Below are 21315 nucleotides of genomic sequence, written 5' to 3'. Positions count from 1 at the left end.
TTGCTATTGGGTGCAATTAAAGTACTTAAGAACCTGGTTGATCAAGGTCCTCGTTCTAAGAGGAGGACAATGATATGTTTGGAGAGAGTCTAAATAAAGCTGCAAGGATGATCTTTTTTTGTAGCAAGTCTGTCTTCTGTGCCAGGACTGTATTTCCTCCTATTTTTAAAAACAGACATTGTCACACACAAGTGCCAACAAGTGGAATTCCTGCAGAGCAGGTGGAAAATAATCACAAGATCTAAGTCACTTCTGACTGCTGACAGAACTTGCTATGTTGCTTGTTGGTATAGGAGAAAGCCACACAGGTTACCGATGGCACCAAAAGACTGCAAGGCCTACAGGGATACCCTGTACAGGTAACTATGTAGCAGGAGACTGCATCAAGAAACAAAGCAAAACACTCATTATGATGACAACTTAGTGGAAGACACCGGAGTTGAGTGTGCACCTTGGAAAGGGCCTGCATAGTGGGTCTAAATATTCTTTGTTCCTGCACTCCCATCCTCAAACATCTGTGCATAATCGAGAGAAAAAATAGCCTTACACAAGAGATCTTGTTCTGGGAGTTCTCTGAAAGTGAAAGCAGGGAAGCTTCGGTCTCTGGAGCTATCATGCATATCTCGTGGAAATCATAGAAACAGAACTAGAAATAATGTTTTGTATTCAGAAGAGTCCTTTTCACCTTTCTCTAAACACTGATGTTGCCTGGTGGATTTTCATGATGGGTTGGAATTAACATCCTACGTTATGTTTAACTGGATTTTGAAAATCCTTTTGTGAGTGATCCTTACTCCCTATAACTTGAGTAAGGGCCACATGCCAGTAAATGGGTCATAGCTTTTTACATCTTCAGTCCTTTATAAATATGAAATGAGCTCAAAAGCACACCTGTGAACTTAGCTGCATTATCCATAGTTGGTGAGGCTTGGAAACTGAGCACAGAGTAACCTGTTATTTGCCAGCAAGAGAATTATCTTTAGCAGCAAGATTAGAACTTGGGGTCCCCGCTTCCTACTAAATGCCACCAGCTCATATCTTCCTTTTTGAAAAAGTCGTCAATTAGATTAAGATGAAAAGTCAGAGTCAGTCACACAGCCATTACTAAAGACAGACTTTTTTTTTAATTTTAAAATTCTGCATCTGAAAACACAGTAGGACAGAAAGCATGTATATACAACCGCAGCGTTTTTGGTATAATACAGTATTCAATACATCCATTTCTTGTTCTGCAAAAAAATTTGCTTTTTCAGACAAAAACCCAAACTCCCATAGACAAGGAATACAGCTAAGGCACATTGTTTTTCTGCTAAATGAAAGACAAAAAGGGTGCAAAAATGGGTAGTGCAATAATTGCTGAAAATCACATTCTACTACAAGAAAAGCATTCTGACTTTTGAACTGTGATTACCAGTCAATTTAAGACATTTTAATACCTCATAAAATACTCCTTTAAATAAATAGCAAAATATCTACATCTTTCAGTGTGTGCCATTTGAATTCCCAATTTTTTAAAACTTTACTGTATATACATGTTTTTATTCCTTAATCAATAGCTTACAAAATATTTCTGTACAGTTTTATGCATATTATGATCTATAACAAAATAGTTATTTCTTAAAACTATATTACCGCCAGTCTCTGAAAATGAGGGAACAGGAATAACTTATTATGGAGTGGGTTAACCAATACAAAAATCCAATCAACTCAACACAAACATAAAAACAAGGTTAGAGAGATAATTTCATTAACTCAAATTAAACTATTTTTGTGTCACAAACCATTTTTTCTATGTAAACCCTTTTCAATTGTCTTTGGGTTGTAGCAGCCTCAGGACAGAGAAACAAGATAGAACATAGGTTCCTCAAAAGCACTGCCAGCCTGCCGGGAATATTGGCTCTATTGAATTGCTATAGTTCCCATTGCCAAAGATGCAAGAAGAGCAAAGAAAAATGTGCATAGCACAGATCAGAAGTCCACTGAAGACAGTTTTTATGCACTTCAGTGGGCTTTGGATCAAGCTCTAAGGGGCAGGTTTTTAAAGGCATTGAAGATCCTAATAACCTGGTGCTTAAATACCTTTTAAAATCTGGCCTGAATCTCAACAGTTCTTATTTAACTTCTAGTGAAGTGCAGAAAGATTCCAGAGCAGATTCTCATCTCTGCTACAGCAATGTAAATCTGGGAGGAACTACTCTGAAGTCCCATTGGAATAAGAGGAGTGACTCCAGATTGGCATAACCAAGGCCAGAATCTATCCTTGCAGACAAACAGAAAATCATTACACAGGGAAGTCGTACCTGTAAGTAATTAAGTCAACTGTCTTCACCAGAAGTAAGTTGCAGAAGAGAACTTGCATTATTTGCTCAGGTTAGAAGAGAGCTCAAGCCTTCCTTTTCCCCAAAGGCAAGGTCATCTTTTCCCCTTAAAGACTGCATTTGTAAGCAATTTCAATTTTATTTGTGAAGCATAAGCTGACAGCTACACAGCTCAGAGTTGTAACAGAAATTTCAAGGTGCCTTTTATTCCACTTACAGCAAACAGAGAGAGAGACGCACGCACATGTAGCATCTAACTTTCTAATACTGTTTAAGGCCACATTGAAAGAAAGGATGAAAGTAAGGCTTTTTTATGGGGTAACACACTGGAAAAATCTGAAACAATACCTTTTTTGATCGCTAGGCCTGTGTCGTCTTCTTAAAACAAACATGAAAAATAGAGTAAAACGCAGTCGCCATCTTCCTCCACAACATTCCCAGCAAACTGAAGGTGCTCCTTGAACACGAGAGATTACTATCTTCTCATTCAAGAGTATTAATTACAACAGATCCAAAGACAAGTCAGTCATTACAATATACAACTGCAGCGCAATGAACCGCGCCTAAAAATGTTACTCTGTTATCAGAGGCACCTGTACAGTATCTTGCTGTTTATTTGGCAAGGTAACAAGTAATACTTATGAGTTTTAACAAAACAGAGAGAATTTGCATAGACTGTACATTCAGCTCAAGGAGATTTCTGGTACCTTTGTTGTTGTTGTTGTTGGCAGGTAAACGTGTTTGCAGATAAAGTGAGGTAGCAGCTGTGGTAGCACCCATGGGCAAAAGAAGGTAACTGAGGCAGAAGCAAACAGCAAAGAGTGATCCATATACTACTATTAGCATAAAAGAGAAAAAGAAGGGGGGCACCCTGCAGAATTAGAGAATCATAATTCATCACTAGAAAAAAACCCACCATAGGTAACTGAAAACAGCCTAAATGCTACCCTGGCCCTTGGGTCAGATAACATGCAATATCACTGCTTTTTGCCTTCGCCCCAATGGCTTTGGGCCTGATGACCCTCTCATTTGCGCCAGTTCTGAAACAGGAGTCTGCTGACATCAAGGAAGCTGAACTAGCGGAAAGCGATGTCAGAGGGAACTCAGACCTGTTGTGCTGAATGTCTACAACAGGGTGTAAGTGTGCAATTAACCATTCAAGACTCCCTAATCACATAGCCTTTGTACTCTGCACCTTCCAAGAGACTGTTATGCAACCTAATTATTATTTACTTTGAATATGCTACAGCAAAGAGATGTTTCGGACTGCCCTACCATACAAAGAAAAAAGGGCTGTGTTTTAACAAAACCTGCAAGTGTGACCTAAAGGGGAGAAGACCCTTTGCAGAGTTTCTCCTACGTTGTTCTCTCCACCCATTGCTCTCTCCATCCACTGTGATGGCCCACAGGCCTTCCTTCCAGTGTGGAAATAACACATTGCTCCCCCACCCCATCACTGCAGTGTAGCTCCTTTCTGGCTAGAAGCAGGCATGAGACCTACTCTCCCCCACTGTGGAGGGATCATTGTGTAGCATGGCTGAGATAGAAGTATTCTTTCCAATGTTGGCTTTCCAGTGCCAAATAAGAACAAGGAGCCACTGCAAACCATTTTTGGATAGGTTGCCTTTTTTGTTGATAAACTACACTAATCTATTACTGAACATGCTGAACACCCACATATCTGAGCATGGGAGAAGATAGTCCAATTGCCAGCACCTTCAGAAGGTCCTTTTTTATATCCTTTAGCACTGAGTAGACTTTCAAAAGCAACCCTTCTCACTTACAGTCAAGTTTTTCAAAGAGCGTTATGGACTCTGGTCTTATGAGGTGGGCACATCACTTCCTTTCTCAACAGAAAACAGGGGCATTAGGCCACCGCTTAGTTTGATCAATTATTTGCAGTTTGGGCATTCTGGGAAAGACAGAATTTATTCACGCTGTTGCTTCTAAGCAGAGGGAATTAGGAAGCATTAGGGAAGTCAGGGAGCCAAGCTGGCAGTTCTCTATTTCCCCTCTAAATGACAGAGCATGATTTAGCTTCGGTGCCTCTGAAATCAACAGGAAGTTAGTCAATACTTTCCAAACAGAATAAAAAGCTGGGAGGTCAAAACTGAGATTTGGCATCCTCAGGCTCCTGAGCTTGGGTGTACGAGAACATGAAGCTACCATCCCCTTTGCTGCAATAAAGAAATACAGTTTTGTCTCAAGCTAACGACTCAGCCTTTCTTTTATCCTTTATTACCTCCTTATACCAGCTTTGGATTTTCTCAGTTCTTTGTCTGACTCAGTGTCCTGCTTCCTATAACAATCAACAAGAGTGATTTTGACTTTTTTGGTACCAACCACAAGATTTATGAGAGATGGATGGAAGTTGAATACTCATGAGCTTATCCTTTTGAAGGTGCTGCAAGTTCACCATTAATATGCCATTAAGGAGTCGCATTTGCCAGACATTCTGCATTAAAGCCTGTATCTAGGAAAGTCAATCTATAACATACTAATTGGCACTCCTATATTTTTAGGCCTAGCAATAGCAATACAGATGTATAGTTCTTGTTGAAATACTTGCCACTATGAAAGAACTGTTAATATACTCCATCCCCTTTGCCCTTCACAGCACAACTATGAAGACACAATTTTAATTCTAAAAAACTTCAAATATCAGAAACCTAAAATATAAATATCTTTACTCCATGTCCAGTCAGACTACATAGAGAAAGATTTTGTTCACATCTACAAAATAAGCTGTCATTTCAGCTAATTTCTGTTAGCTCCAGGGCTTAATATTACCATATAAACAGGTTTGCATATCACTGACTTTGGATTTAATTCCTTTTAAAAAAATGTATGCAGACACCCTATGTTCTGCCACATTTCTTTTCTGCCCGAATAAGGCCAGTTGATCTTAGAAGTTTCACATGGCTATCTAGCAGCATGGGCATGGAGTTTAAATGAGTACAGCATTACACATAGAGGGCAAATATGTGCAAATGGAAATATACTCTTTTCCCACAGAAGGCATTTGGTCACAGCTGGCTTTCAAATGGAGTCTTGTTCATAAAATCTCACTAGCCAGCATGCTCTGAAAATAATACTGGCATGCTCAAATGGAAACATATATGACTTTTTTATTTCATATGAACTCTGGGCCCCTGCTTTGAATTCTCCTTTTTACCGGATGTAACATCTGTGGAGTTATTCTTTTCTAAAAAGACAGAGGTTCATCATAGACATTGGGTGCCTGCTATTTTCAAGCCAGACAAGCCACTAAGCATGGTGCTATCTTAGCAATAGTTCTGGGGCACGTTCTGATCCCTAATGGAGACAGTCTTGCTTTCCATAATGTAATGTCATAACTACAAGACATAACAATTAAGTCATATTGTCCAATATATATTATGTATCTTCAGATTAGTAGCTATGATAGGAAATGGTCCACTGGATCCAAACTTGATGCCCATCTCCAAGGATGCTGAAAACAGAGAAGTTCATTCTCTGATACTTTTAAACATATGCTGCTTTTTACTTATGCTGGGTTTCATACTGAAATCCTTACTCAGAATCATACAAGTTTTTCCTGAGAAAGGACTGCAGGATTTGACCTATTCATGTTACCATCTAGTATTTTAATAGCAGCACTGGTGTTACTAGCTGGCTATGGTATTTAGATTTATAGGCTCTTTTTGCCATTTAGAAAATAAAATGGTATAAAATATTTCTTTTGAGATGTTTACAACATAACATAGAATCTATATAGATAAAGCATAGAAATGTATATAGCTATATCAGCAATAGTTTGACTTTTTTGAATTGCAAAACAGGAACTAAAACTAAGTCATTTGAACCTTACATTTTAAGCGATAAAAATGGTGGCTACCATTCTAACTGTAAGAGAGACTGGACTGTTGCCAACTTTGGCCTGACAAATTTAATAGTGAACTTCCCAACAAAACCCTTAAAAATGTTCTTTCCTAATATTTAAAAAGGTATCAAATTTATAAACCAGGTTATTTGTGTGTGTGCATGCACATGTACACCCCCCCCCCACACTCACATCCCTCCCCACACATGACAGACTGGATTTAATGAATTCAACAGCAGATTTAACTGGAATGATCCAAAGACTAGGAAAATGAATGAAATCTTTTTAGTTATTGCCTAACACATAAGCAATTGTGATATTTTTTCATTCAATCTACAGGGCTTTAACCATGGTAGCCCTATTTGGTCAGTGTAGCTAAGCCCCAAGAGCTCACAGAGAGGACTGGACTCCCCCAGCAAGTCTGACCTTCATGATGGCATGTTCGATAAAAACGAGTATTAGAAAAAATACTGAATGAGAAATAACATTGTGTTTCTATGATATAAACCTGTTGGCAACACTGATTTAAAAACAAACTCACCACTAGAGCCAGCTGAAAAGCAGGGACAGTGCTTTGACAGAAACTTTCCAACCAGCTATAATGGCTACAAGCTTTCCTAAAACTACAGCTTCATGACTGTCAAAATCAGGAAGGAAGAAAGAGAGATGAGAGGCATGGGCGGGGGGGAAGGCCTTTTCTTAATAAAGGCAGCTTTAGTTAGTAAGATAACATAATCTTCAAGCTGCAAAAGCAGCACCTACTAATTAGTCATTGACTAAAACATAAATAATAAATACCTAAAACGTTCCTTCCATGCATCCATCCTCGTGCCAGATAAACATGTAAATGTTCCACCTTAAAGCCAGCACAGCTGACACTGCAATTTCAAGTCCAAAGCAAACTGCAGTAGCTTTAAACCAATACTACTATGAGAAATATCACAAGCTACTGGGAAGTCTGTTTTATGGTCATTTTGCCATCCTTACTTAAAAGGGAGTTCAACCTTTTTTGTGATATGTGGTTATGAAAAGATTTGAGGGTTTGTTCCTGCCCCCCCCCCCCGATGTGGAAGCTTAACTCTCATTAGCAGTAATGAAAGTTATATGTGCACACAGAAGGGTAAACAGACACCTTCCTTTATTATATTAATAGGGCAATTTATAATTAAAAGGCTCCTTGAAGTTTCTCAGTATGGTGCACTCCAAAGACTACAAAAAAGTGCATGTTTTATGTAAAGTTTGTCAGAGTGAATTTGCATATAAAATATTTTTTAAAGTCCTTAGAAATTAAATGGGTATCCCCCCCACCACCACTGTTGAAAACTCAGATTCAAACGATGTATCACATCCATGTTTAAAACACCTGGAGCCTGCTGGAAAGTAAATAATGGAACACAAACAAGGGTAATGCTTGTCAGTAATATAAAAGGAAAACTGAGGCACAGCATTGCTCTCCATGTTCAATTCAGGGCTTTAGCAGAAAATCTCCATGTCTCATTCACTACAACCTTCCAGATGAACTCTGCAATCTTAGAACTATCCTTCATGAACCCTGGCAGGTCTGGAACCAAGGGAGGCAATTAGTGTTAGACTTGTTAGGCATTACTTAAATTAGATCAGAATCAGCTTGCCGCATAGTTAGGCTCCAATCCTTCTTCCACTGAAATCAATGGAAAAGTTTCCAAACCTAAATTATTAAAGAAAGGTCAGATTCTGCCTTGTTTACAGACTGAATAGCTCCACTTAACACAGCAAGGTCTATTAATAGGAGGAAAAAAATGGTGCCACTCAGTGTGAGTAGGGGTATTACAGTTTGAACCCTAATTTCTCACAGACTATCCTCTTGCACAAACCACCTGATATTCAAGGAATTTGCACATGCAAATACTTTGAATGTAGGCTTTTTAAAATGCAAACTTCTGAAGTGGCAGAAACCCATGCTTGGGTGTGGGAATATTTGTTATAAATAATGCAAGTGGTGCCCAGATATTGTGAAGTCTGATCACATTAGCAATAAAAGGTGAAAGATGTGTGTGTGGGGAAAAAAACCACCACGTTTTACCAGAAGCAGCAGCCCATTAGTTTGACTTGGCTCTGCAGCGTCTGTATAGATTGGGTACTTTAGCGGGGCTTTTTGGCACTTTTAGCTCAAGCTGATTCAATCAGCTATTAGATAAAAGCACCAAAAAAGACCCACTAAAGCAACCAGTCTACACAGACATTGGGAAAGCAGGGTGCAACTAATGCACTGCCTCTACCGGGCATGCGCTGGCTTGGCGCAGGAGTGTGTCAAGTTTAAAGTAAAGCACCGTTTTTCTTTTTCCATGTCTGCAAGCAGCCATAATGTTCACTTTGTTCTGGCTTGAGAATTTTTTCCCCACTGTGAGGAGAGAAGGAGCCCGATTCACCACTGCTAGACTGGGTCTCAGGATGATGTCACTCATGCTGGCAAAAAAGCGGAATAGCAGAGTAGTGAATCAAGGCTATTTTTTACAATGATAAAAACTCTCGTCGGGGTGTACCTCTAGTTTTCTACATTTTGGAAGGCAGAGCAGTTTTTGGAGAAAATAAATATATACTGTATACGTATATTATATATATTATGTATTATACATATAATTATCTTGTAATATGTGTGTGTGTATGTATATATTTATATATGTATAAACTTATACACATACACACACGTATGCATATCTCTGTATGTGTGTGTGCGTGCGTGTGTGTGTGTACATACACACATACACACAGTTCTTAGTGTGCAGAGTTCTTCATGCTAGCCAAATAACTAACATCTATGAAACAGTCAAAATATACGTATTTATTTTGCTCCTGGAACATTTTTCTGCAGTGCCTCCTTTTGGCCTCCCCTGATCCCAGAGGTGCTATGTTACCATTTCATAACTAGGGACCTACCTAACTCGCGGTGAGAGAAAGCAACTTGTGCGGTTTGGCCTGAAGAGCCAATTTCACAGTTGTTTTGTAGTGGCCTCGCCCCTTGGCGCTGATTGGTGGAGAGGCCCCAGGGGGAGGAGGAACAAGGGGAGAGCTGCCATCTTGACTGCTGACTGACCTTCATGTGGCCCCGCTCCTTGACACTGACTGGCAGAGGCACAAAGAGGCATCTGCCATTGTGGTTGCTGCCCTTTGTGCCACCCCGCCAGCTGGTGCCTAACCCTCCCGGGCAGGCTGCGAGGCCAGCCCACAGTGCCACTGAGGACCACTGGCTCCCATTGGGGAGACAGCATTCTCTGTTTATTAAGGGTTTTTTTTTTCAGTTGACTTCCTGGGAAATCACAGCCAATGACATTTTTCACAGCAACTGTGGAGATTATAGTTTTTTGTGCTTTCCATGAAAACTGCAAAACCGCGATTTAAGTAGGTTCGTATTCATAATCAGTAGAGGAGTTGGAGCCCTTTTGGGTACAAATTGAACGAGGTAAGGCTGTGACTCTGGACAGATACAGGGGAGAGGCTACAGCATTACTGAAGCTTAGTCTGACAGGTCTGAAGGAGAAAGGATGCCAAAGACTGTGCCAGATGTTTAAGAATTATATTGGGATAACAAATAGACAAAATGTTTCAGCAAGGTTTTACAACCTGTAGTCAGAGGTGTAGGTAAGCCAGGTTAAATTCCCTTTTAAAATCCGTGCCAAAGAAAGGTGCTACCTCAGACGCCCATCAGGTTTCATGGGGCCAAGCTCGGACTTGGGGTCTGGGCTAAGTGAGCTCCATGCTGTCTGACTGCAAGCCTGCATAACAGGACAGGAAGTTGGGCCTGTGCTACAGATATCCACTGCTGACCACATGCTGCTGGCCAAGGTGTCAACCCAGTTCTCCAGCTTGGCGCCTAAGAGTGCTGCGTTCTTTTTGGCCTGGTCCACTTGACCTGCACTGACCGGGATATTTAAAACTGGATTCAAGCCTTGGAAACTCTGTTCCATATATGCGTTCTTAGGAGGTCCACTGTGCAACTTCATGGTTTCCTCTGAAAATGCAAAAATAAAAGCCCAAATCAATACACAATAAATATTACGTTCAAGGTTACAGTTCCCCAAAATGCAAAGCTTCCTGTTCCCATAAGGCTGCAAACCTACGTAACCTGCTACACATGAGTTTTCCATCTCACATGCTCCAGGATTTCCCAGCCCTCAAAATAAGAGCCTTACTATTATTTGTATTGCCACTGCACCTTGAATCCCTAGCCACGGAGCAAAGCCTCATTGCTTTAGGCATGGTACAAACAAAGAACAACAAAATGACCTCTGCTCTAAAGAGTTTACAGTCCAAATACTGGCCCTGATACCAGGACTCCCTGGGGAACCAACTAACATGGAGTCCAGACTTGAAAACTCAAAGATTCTTTATTTTTTCCATCATTCCTAACTGGGTTATAAATTTGGCAAATTTGATTTTCTTGTTCCATCAGCAAATATAGATGTGGTTGTTTGAGTTAACAGTGAAGACATGTGGAACAAGGAAATGAATGGGAGGCACAGAAAAGAACTGTCATCCTCATACTGGGGTTTAATTGAAAAGGGAAAGGGAACAATTTGAACAGGGAAAACAATGGAATAATATTTGGTACAAAAATGCTGCCATATGTTCCCAGACCTTCATGTGTTACCTTTTATTTCTTTTGGGGAACATGCTGAGATTTGGGCCTCTTTTTTTCTTTGAACAGATTCACCCCTCCCTATGGCTCTGGATAAGCCACATATGTATATTGGCTCAGTTGTGGTTCAAACACTGGGTGGTATCATTCCAAAAGACTGGGAGGATCACATCACTAGGTTGGACAGTGCAGACTGAGTTGATGTAATACGTGACCCCAATGTGGTTTCTGGAAGCACTTCAGGTCAGCCCATTTTCATTGGAAACATATTTTTTAACTGTAATCACAGTTCAAGTGCTGGTGTGAGTAATGCATTGAAAACATTTTCTAATGACACTTTTCTGTGCATTGTGGTTCTTTTCTTACAGGAATTCTTCCACCTTGCCAAAACATGGCACATTGCCCAAAACTTTACTATTCCAGGAAATATCACTGGTCATATTGATTTGAAGGTACTGAGGCCAAATACAATGGGTCATATTCTTATAGTCTGTTCTCATTAAACAGCACTAGTTACTGCACAAATTACAGCAGAGAATTCAGCGAGAAAGTTTGGAGACTGAGGTGCTACTCCTTGGATAAGAGTCCAGCCTTATGAAAACATTCACAGTGCACCTTTTTGCTAAAATGCAAATCCTATGGATGAGGATTCTCAGTTTATACACATATCTCTTTCTCCTCAGTTCACTTCTTGTAACATCAGCACTCAGCTCGGTACAGAGGACATGCATAACTTGCCAAGATACACAAAGTCTAGAACATAAAATGGGCTCATTCAAGTCCCTCCAGGGTAGGAAAGCCACACTGTGTTCAGATATCATTTACAGGCCAGGAATTACATATTTGTGTCTACAATTCCTGCCACATGTTCATGGGGTTTGCAGTACAGACTGACATAGAGCCCTGTCTTCCATGCAAAAGCCAGTTTTTCAGGTGCTGGCAATAAATCTATATATTTACTTTAGAAAAAAAAAGGACATTTACTTAGAACTTTGCTTTGCATTTTTCAAGTCCTTTATATAACCATGTCAAATGCTGTGCAAGTCTAAATCTCTGATTAAATTAAATCTAAGGAGATCTCCCCTCTCCCCCCCATGCCCCCATTAGGACACACTACTAAAAGATCCTCTATTCATTTGAAAATGTGGTTTTTATCTACACTTCTGGATAATTCCAAAATCTTTGAGACAAAATGGGCTTGTGCCAAGGATGTGTGTCAGATGTGCTACCAGAGGACTGTACTTCAAGAATAAAACAAGTACACATGATTAAATTTCCTGTTTTGGAAGCAATTAAATAAGCAAGATTGTTTGTAAACATATTAATTAAAAGGAAATATTCTAAATAAGAAACAAAACAAACAGAGTTGGCATTTCTAGCAGGATCATCTGATTGAAACAGGCAATTTCAAGAATTCATATAATTAGAGGCTGCTGTGTATACTGCTTACTAGAGAGAATGAGAGTCATTCTCAAGAATGATGATGGGGTGGAACAGAGCCTACCTCCTTATCACCTCGAGCAATGATTCATGCCAGACCTCCCAGCCTAAAGAGGAATGAATCTGAAGGAATAAGGGGTACAGCGAAACCCTGAGAAACACTGAACGTGATTCAGTAGGTGGCATCTTTCCTCTTGAATCTGTCTGCTAATAATATGTGCTGGCTCTACACTGACATGAAACTGAACTCTTGACATTAAGCTTCTTTACTGCTTTTTGCTGGAATAAGGGTGTTAATTTTCAGGGCCCTTGACAAATTCAAACTTGAGCAACTACATTCAGCCTTCGTAACTACTCCCGGGAGTTGTACATGATACTCAGCACCAGCACCAAATGGTTGTGTTGTGCTGCTCTGCCCTGGTGAGTGATTGCTGTGTTCGGCCTCAGACTCGGTTGCATTTCAAAGGTAGGCAGTAAAATGCTACCATATTTAATTTGTAAGCGATTATGCTGTACTTTAAGAATCCCTTGTGTGGAAGGCATTACACAAATATTATTGGTGGTAGGATGGTTACATGTGAGGAAAACTTTACCCCATGGAATACCTTCCTTAAAAATACAGAGAAGTAATATTTTCAGTTTGATGAATGCCAGGTTGTAGTACAAAGTGAAAATTAATTGTGTAATTAATACTCCTGCAAATTAGTTCTTGTACTTTTCATCCACTGATCTCAGACTCAGATGAAGAAACTGAAGTACAGGGAGGCAAAGGTCTAGATCCTGAAAGGGACTTAAGTGCCTCCTTCCTCTAGTTCACGGGCGGGCAATTATTTTGGGCAGAGGGCCGCTTGATGAGTTTTGGCGAGCTGTTGAGGGCCGCATGGGTAGCCCCGCCCCTTCAGCTGCTCCACCCCCTGGTCACCTTCTTGGGACCGGACGTCCCGCCCCCTGCCCCCTGACCTTTGCTACCAGAAGCCCCATCCCCTGACCCCTGACCTTTGCCACTGGAAGTCCCTCCCCTTGTGCAACTTACCAGGTAGCAAGGGGTTGTGACCCCTCTAACATCCTGCCCCAGCAGTGGGGTTTCAGGGGCATCAGACCTCCCCCAGAACTTTCCCCCTACCTGTGCCAGCTGGTCCCAAAAGGAGGAGGCTCTGCCAATGCTTCTGCTGACCGGTGCCAACCCAGTCAGGCTCGCCCCATCCCCAGCAGCACCGGGGAAGCCGGCTTCAGCTGCATGATGCTCCAGATGGGACAGACCTGGCCGGGTCAGCACTGGCTAGGAAAAGCGGCATGCAGCTGAAGTCGGCTCCTCACGTGGTGCTGGGGACGGGAGGAGCCTGGCCGGGTCTGCACTGGCCAGCAGAAGCGACAGCGGAGGCGTGCGCTGCTTGGGATGGGACAAGCCCAGCCGGAGCAGCAGGGGCTCAGCTGCACTTTCCCTCTGCCTGCACCAGTCAGTCCGGAGCCGCACATGGCTCCGCCACTGCTTCTGCTGGCCTGTGCTGACCCGGCTGGGCTCCTCCCATCCCCAGCAGCATGTGGGAAGCCAGCTTCAGCTGCACGCTGCTCCAAATAGGACAGGCCCAGCAGGGTCTGCACTGGCCAGCAGAAGCGGCAGCGGAGCTGTGTGCTGCTTGGGACTGACTGGTGCAGGCAGGGGGAAAGTGCAGCTGAGCCCTGCTGCTCCAGCCAGGCTTGTCCCGTCCCGAGCGGCATGTGAGGAGCTGACTTCAGCTGCATGCCTCGCAACCAGAACCCAAGGAAACAGCCTGAGGTACTGCGGCTGTTTTCGCCGGAAGCTTTTAGAGAGGCAGCCACCATTACGTGGGTTTTGAAGGGGCTCTGCAGGCCGGAGGGAAGTGCTTGGTAGGCCGGATGTGGCACATGGGCCGTATTTTGCCCACCCCTGCTCTAGTTTCAGGAATACAGGTTTTAGCTGTGTTGCTCTACAAGCAAAACATGTGCAGAACTCTTGGGAAAGGTGATATCATTTATTAGATCATAACCCTGAGGAAGGTGCCTGGCCTTTCTATACAGGACATGGGGAAAGACAGCACCCTCAGAATAAGATCCACAGAAAGAAACAGCATGCTAAGCCTAGGTGCCTGTCTAATTTTTTCTTGAGCACCTCCAAGGTAGGGGACAGCACCACGTCCCTTGGAAGCCCATTCCATATTTTGGCAACCCTCACTGTAAAGAATTTCTTTCTGATATCCAATCTAAATCTACTCTCCTTTAATTTGTGGCCATTATTCATAGTAACCCTGAGGGGCATCCTGGTAAACAGAGTATCTCCTATTCTCTGCTGAACCCCCATGATGAGTTTGTACGCATCCACAAGATCATCTCTCAGCCTTCTCTTGTGGAGGCTGAAGACATTCAGGTCCCTCAGTCTGTCTTCACAGGTTCTTACCCGCAGGCCCTCAACCATATGAGTGGCCCTTCTTTGAACCCTCTCAAGGTTATCCACATCCCTCTTGAAATGCAGCGCCCAAAACTGGACACAGTACTCCAACTGTGGCCTGCCCAATGCTGCATAAAGGGTAATTATCACCTCCCTAGACCTGCTCAGGATGCACCTACTAATGCAAGAAAGAGTGCGGTTAGCCTTACTTATTACATTCATATTATATATGCATGTACATGTTTATGCATGTGTGTGCATGTAATCAGTCCTTAGTTTCCTATAAAATTAGTATTTAAAGCATTCTGGTCTTTCACTCCTCTCTTGGGGCAAAAGCAAAGGAGTGTAAGCTATACTTCTGTTAGAACACTATACTATTCTCCCATACAATCCAGAATTAAGTGTTCTGCAGTCACTAAGGCAAATTCTTTGCTGGCCAATATACTCACGAAACCCAGAGCCAGCCTTAGTGGTGGGTGACTGCCGAGGACGCCATGGTCAGGGGGACACCGTGCACCACACACACGTTCAAGCAGCCCGTGTCAGCAGCCCTCCCTTCTTTCCACTCTGCCCTAGGCAGGAGGAGTGGTGCTCAGCGCAGCCTACCCCACACCTCCAGCCATTGCTTCAAAGGAGCCAGGCTGGTCAGCGTGTGTGACAGCAGCAGTGCCTGCCCACCCACCTGCTTGGTGCACCAAGCTGCTTTGCCTCCCAGCCAGATGGCACCCCACACCCCTGCCCACCTGCCTCTGTTTGCAGCAGCACCGCTGACTTGGGGAGTTAGTGGGGAAGGAGAGGGGCAAAATACAAGTTCATTCAGGGCACCATTTTCCCGAGGCCAGCTCTGAGAAACCCCTTTGATTTCAGTGAAGGATGTGAGCTGTACAACAGTGCAAATTGTGGCCCATCCATTTTCAGTGACCCTCCCTTGAAGAAAGAAACCGGGTTTTTTGCCTAATCATTTTGTTCATTCTCTTTGCTACATGCACAACTGACTTCACTTCACTTACTGTAACTTCTGTCTAACGGCCAAAGTCTGACAGTCTGCTCCAAAGACTAAGGCTCCAATACCCATTTACTTTTTTGGTTTTTCATTTTGTAGAAAAAAGCAAGTAATGCGAGACAGATGGTTGGATTTAGGAATGGAAAATCCAGTTACCTTGGTGCATATTAACACTCTGTGTCTGTAATTTTTAAGGGACATGGAGTGTGGAGCTTTATTTCTTTGCTTGAATTCCATTGAAACCCTTAGGCAAGAAGGTAATTTTTATTGACCTTTGGTTTGTTTGTTTCTCTTGCAGCAAACAAGACAGTTCTGCATTTGCTCTTTGCGAAGCTAATCGACTCCCTGTCAAATGGATCTGAACTAAATTTCTAAGCAAATCCTTGTTTTTAGGGTTTTTCTCAGGATGGCAAATCCAGTAATTTTGTTTTTCTGAAGCAGAGTCTTTACCCACTGCTATTATTATGTTTAGTCAAGAGCATGTCATGTTGCCTCGTTAATTTAAGGGATTTGCAGCATTTGTGGGACGCCAACCATTAGAATCTTATTGTTGCAGTTGGAATTGAATAAATAACTGCAAATAAACATTGGTAGAACACAACTTTCCCACTACACCTTCAACGAAGATGATTGATAAATATGTTTTATTATACAGTAACACTGACTGAAGTAGGGCACTGGGTTACATGTACATCCATGTAAGGCTGTTAGATCCTTTTCGCCTTTACAAAAAGGAATTGAGGTTGTTAGAAGCAAGATTGTGACCTAAAAGAAGCTACATGTCAAGTTTCTGCCTCTTAGACAGGGGCAACAACCAGGGCTAGGGAACGACATTACACAAAAACTGGCTGAAGTGATTAGAAACTGGTTTAAACCTGTAACAGAATAGAAGTTCAGTGCACATAAACCAGTTTGAAAATGGCTGAAACCTGGTTGAATGTAGTATCAGACTTAACTGATTTCATCTTCATCTTCATGAAGACTGGAACCAGATGAAGTTTAACACTTCCAGAATGTAAGGTGCTCTGTCTGGGGGCAAATAACCCTCAACATACATACAGGCTTGGAGGTGACAGCCTGACCTGCACCATGGCTGAAAGGGACGTAGGGGTAATGATTGACCACCACATGAACATGAGTCATCAGTGCGATGTGGTGGTCAGCAGGACAAACAGTATGCTGGCATGCATCAACCAATGCATCTCATGTAATATTAAGGAAGTGATACTCCTATTGTACTCAGCGCTGGTGAGACTGCAGTTGGAGTACTGTGTCCAGTTCTGGATGCCGCACTTCAGTAAGGATGTGAAAAAGCTTGAGAGGGTCCAGAGAAGGGCCACCCATATGATTAGGGACTTGCAAGGCAAGCCATACGAGGAAAGGCTGAGGGACCTGGGCCTCTTTAGCCTAAAGAAAAGAAGGTTGAGAGGGGACTTGATAGCAGCTTACTGCTATATCAGAGGAGTGCATCGGGAGCTCGGTGAATAACTGCTCACTAGGGCACCCCTGGGGAAGATGAGGACTAATGGATATAAACTCCTGGAAGGCCACTTCAGGCTTAATACCAGGAAAAACTTCTTCAGAGTCCAGGTGACCAGACTGTGGAATAAACTCCCACCACAGGTAGTGCAGTCATCTACCCTGGAGATTTTCAAGAGGAGACTGGACAGTCACCTCACTGGGGTCATTTGACCCCAGTTGTCTTCCTGCCTGGAGTGGGGGGGCTGGACCCAATGATCTGCAAGGTCCCTTCTAGCCCCTAACAATCTATGAATCCCTGTTCAAGCTCTGATTCCCCAGCTAAAGCTGGGAGGTGTCTGTGTAAGGCAGACAAGACAAAGGGACAAAAACAGACAAGACAGTGTCTGCTATGGGCTTTTTGGAGGTAATCGATGGGTATCTGGCAATGTTCCTTCCTTGGAAAAAGCTGTTTAAGAAGAGCTTGAACTAATGAGAGAGGCTTTTGTTTTCTGATGGTCTGATAAACGCTCTGTTATCAACTCCCTGCTGGGCTGGTCAAGAGCAGTGAGGGCGGGGGGGACCCCTCCCTAATCAGAGCATCCTGCTGGGGTCTGGACATGCCCCACTCTGCTCAGCATTGTAGAAGGGAAGGGAGGGCTGCTCTAGCACCCCCTGGCTTCCAGCCTGAGCCACTGCAGGCATGTGCCTGCATTTCCTCAGTCCACAGAGGATGTCTGTGCAATTACAAACCAATTCAGCCTAGCCAGGTTTGACTAACCTGCAAAGATAGAATCAATTCATGCTTAGGGTTTTTGAATGTCTGTCCCTAGCCCAGGAGACTCAGGTTTAGAGAAGCTGTCTTCCCCCATCCTAGCTAAGAGCTGTAGGAAGGGTCTCTTTTACTAAGTGTTCTGTATTTGCTTGAACACCTTATCTTCTGCTTATTACTAGAACTGCCCTGAGGAAAAAGAGATGGAAAAAGGAGTGCATGAGCTTTTTTGGACTGCCCCAGTCATGAATCAGCTTATTGGCTCACAGAAATCCATTTACTTTTAATGAAACAGGTAATGTATAAATGTTAAACACATTAATACTGATTATCATCACTCCAGTGGGAGAACACTGAAAACTCTGTCATGAGTATAAACTCAAACTGAGAAGTGAAGCTCCTTTGTCTGCACCCCAGCCACTGCTGTATGTACTCTTGCTCTCTAAGGCAGTGGTGTTCTACCTTTTGGCCCTGTGAGCTGGACGAATGGTGTGGGGCCAGTCCAGCTCCTGGGCTGGATAGGGTCCCAGGAACTAGGATTAGGTCCTGTGCTGTATCATGAGGATCAGACCCTGAACTGCCTCTGCCTGTTCCCACACTGCATCCCCAGCCCCTGCACACCTGGATTGGGCCCTGTGTTTACTGATCAGTCCTGTGCTGCCTCTAGCTGGCCCGTGTCTTGGGATCACACCCTTTATTGCCTTCATTAGGCCCTGTACTTCCCTGTGGGGCTCCCCATAGGTCCAGATATTTGGCAGCGGGAGACCAGCAACAGCAGCAATTGCTGCTACTGCTCTCCCACCACCAAATTTTTGGACTCAGATTTTCAAGGAGTCTTCTTGGTCTGCATTTTGCCTTGGGTGTAGAGTGAGTCTCACTCCCCTACCCTAGAAAGATACATGCTAAACTCCCAGGTGCTAAGAAACTTAAATGTTTACATGCAGCAAGATTAGGTATAAGCGACCATTTGTAGCCAGACTGTTGCTGGGGTAATGGCGGTTCACAGGAATGAAACTATGCTGCACTCTTGCACTGGACGTCCAAACCCTGGTCTCAGGAGTGTTCATGGAATGATCTGCAGGCCTACGGCAACCATCTACTTCTGTTTTTTTTTCCCTTTGAGAAATGTCCCCTACTAATCTGCACAACTAATTTAGAAAAGGCCCTATATTCTGAGAGAGAATAAATTACACATGTTCTGCAGAGCTATGGGAGAGGGATTGCTTGGTATGTTCTACCTGCTGTCCAGCAAGGGAATTATTATAGCAGAGTGCAGAACTGATTAATGAATAAGCATCAATTGACTAGAGGGAGAATGAATGGCCATTAAGATAATCACATAATGATGGACCTGAGTCTGCTTATGGTCTGGGGGCTCCAATACATGAATCCCAAGTATGAGGTACTCATAACACATTTAGATTCTTCTAATGTTTCTGTTCCACAGTTAGGGAAAATGGGGAAGGCTAGAGAAGTAGGGGGGAATAAAACTCTGAAAGTAGGAAGGTAGTAAAGCATGGGAACAGGCTACCCAGAAAGACTGGAATCTCCATCCTTAGAAGTTTTTAAGACCCAGTTTGACAAATCCTTGGCTGGGATGATATAGTTGGGGATGGTCCTGCTTTGAGCAGGGGTTTGGACTAGAAGAACTCCTGAACGTCTCTTCCAACCCTAAGTTTATATGATTCCATGAATAGTGATTTTACATGAGCACTGGGGTTGGGAAGAGGCAGGGAAGGGGATTAGAAGGTAAGGAGGCAGGGAAATACATGGAGAGGACTGAGACCATAGGAAGTTGATGGAGTTTGTGGGGGAGCAGAGAAAGGCTGAAGCCAGAGGGAAGGTGAGTATTAAAAGGAATACAAGAAGAGATATTCTCTGTGAGGAAATTTGAGGGCCCATCAGCCGCACATTCTTCCTCCCAAATGTGCCAAGGTATGAGGAAGAAGAGGGGAAGGGTGTGGTCTTTTCCCCACCTTTATGTACATGGCAGGATCTGGGAGACTTGGGCGAGGGACAGAAGTTACACATAAACTGATTTAAGTGATCAGAAACTGGTTTCAACCTATAATAGGACAGAAGTTCAGTGCACATTAACCAGTTTCAAAATGACTGAAATCAGTTTAAGATAAACCTGGCTGAATGTAGTATTGGACTTAACGGACTGAGCTCAAACCAGTTTATGCAACTTCTGTCCCAGGCCCCTTCCTGCTTTAACTTAAACAAGAGTCCACAAACATCCCAGCAGGCTCTGCAGCCCTGGGCAGGGCTATGCTCTCTGCTCCAGTTGTGCAGGGCTGGCCCCAACCCTCTGCTCCCTAGCTGAGCAGAGGCAGGGGTGTGACTACATGCCAGCCCTCCTAAAGTGAAGGGGGCAGGGAAAAGGTTTATTCCTCCCTCCCTCCCCTGATCCACCAGCATGGACCCCTGCCAGACATTTCTCTGCTTAATGCTCCAGCAGTGGTGGTGTGGCCAACCCTAGCAGCAGCCTTAAGTAAACTGGTCAGGGAGGGGGTTTAATTCCCGCTCCCTGTCCTGCTGGTATAGACCCGAGCTGGGGTCTGCTTGGCAATCCCCGCTTGCCACTCCAGTGACAGGGCCGCAGCCAGATGCCGACCAGCATAGCCCCCTGAGGCAGATGGGACACGGGGGGAAGTTATTTTAGTTCAAACCTCTTCCCAGCACAACGCTGCACTACGGGCAGGGGCGAGGCAGTCAGAGCTGCTGCAGACTGAGCAGGGTGAGTGGCAGTAGCACTAGGAGGGAATTGTGGGGCTATGGCCATCCCTTTGAGCCCCAGTGCTGCCGCTCGCCCCATGCAGTCTGCGGCAGCTCCGTCTACCTGACTCCGCACCACCCTCATCCACAGTGCAGCCCTGTGCTGAGAAGAGGCTTGCAATCCCCAGGAAACCATGAGAGGGGCTGCTGCCCCTTCACAGTTCCTGCCCCCTTCCCGTTCCAGTGGCAGGGGCGGAGGCACAGCCAGAAGGCAGCTGGCATGGCCCCCTTAGGCAAGGGGGCAGGGAGGGGGATTATTTCCCCCTCTCTCTGGTATCTGGTGGAAGAGGCAGGGAGGGAACTTATTCCACTGCTTACCCTGTGCAGGGAGTGATTGGAGGTGATGGCAGCGGTTGGGGCTGGCAGCCCCCAATTCCCTGGGGCAGATGGGGTGGAGGGGAAATAAACCCCCTCTACCTCAAGGGTCATGCCGGCCAGCGTCTGGCTGTGCCCCTGCCCCCACCTCTGCAACAGCAGGGGGGGAGCGCCATGTAGACCCTGGCTTGGGTCTGTACCAGTGGGACAGGGAGTGGGGAATTAAACCCCCTCCCTGGCCAGTTCACTTGAGGCTACTGCTGGGACGGGAATGCAGCCAATGGAGTGCTCTAGCATCCCCCCCCCCCCAACTTTTGGCCCGGGTTTTTTGCGGGGCGTCACCCCCG

The 21315-nt window shown here is 44.0% G+C and overlaps 1 protein-coding gene across 1 annotated transcript in view; it reads right to left on the bottom strand.

Annotated features, from left to right (window-relative positions):
- Positions 1 to 1101: 1101 nt before the first annotated feature.
- Positions 1102 to 21315, bottom strand: part of XYLT1 (xylosyltransferase 1) — a 320769-nt gene continuing 300555 nt past the window's right edge. Inside the window, exons 12-13 of the mRNA XM_019512599.1 lie at positions 9850 to 10168; positions 1102 to 7741 (exon numbers count right to left, since the gene is read on the bottom strand). Coding sequence (XP_019368144.1) covers positions 7717 to 7741; positions 9850 to 10168 — 344 coding nt within the window. The 3' untranslated portion in view covers positions 1102 to 7716. The remainder of the gene's footprint in view (positions 7742 to 9849; positions 10169 to 21315) is intronic.

The sequence above is a fragment of the Gavialis gangeticus genome, unplaced genomic scaffold, assembly GCF_001723915.1.
Source record: "Gavialis gangeticus isolate Ggan-Ray unplaced genomic scaffold, GavGan_comp1, whole genome shotgun sequence".
Taxonomy (NCBI): Eukaryota; Metazoa; Chordata; order Crocodylia; family Gavialidae; genus Gavialis; species Gavialis gangeticus.
The sequence above is the reverse complement of the archived record's forward strand: the minus strand, read 5'-3'. Positions and strand labels throughout refer to the sequence as shown.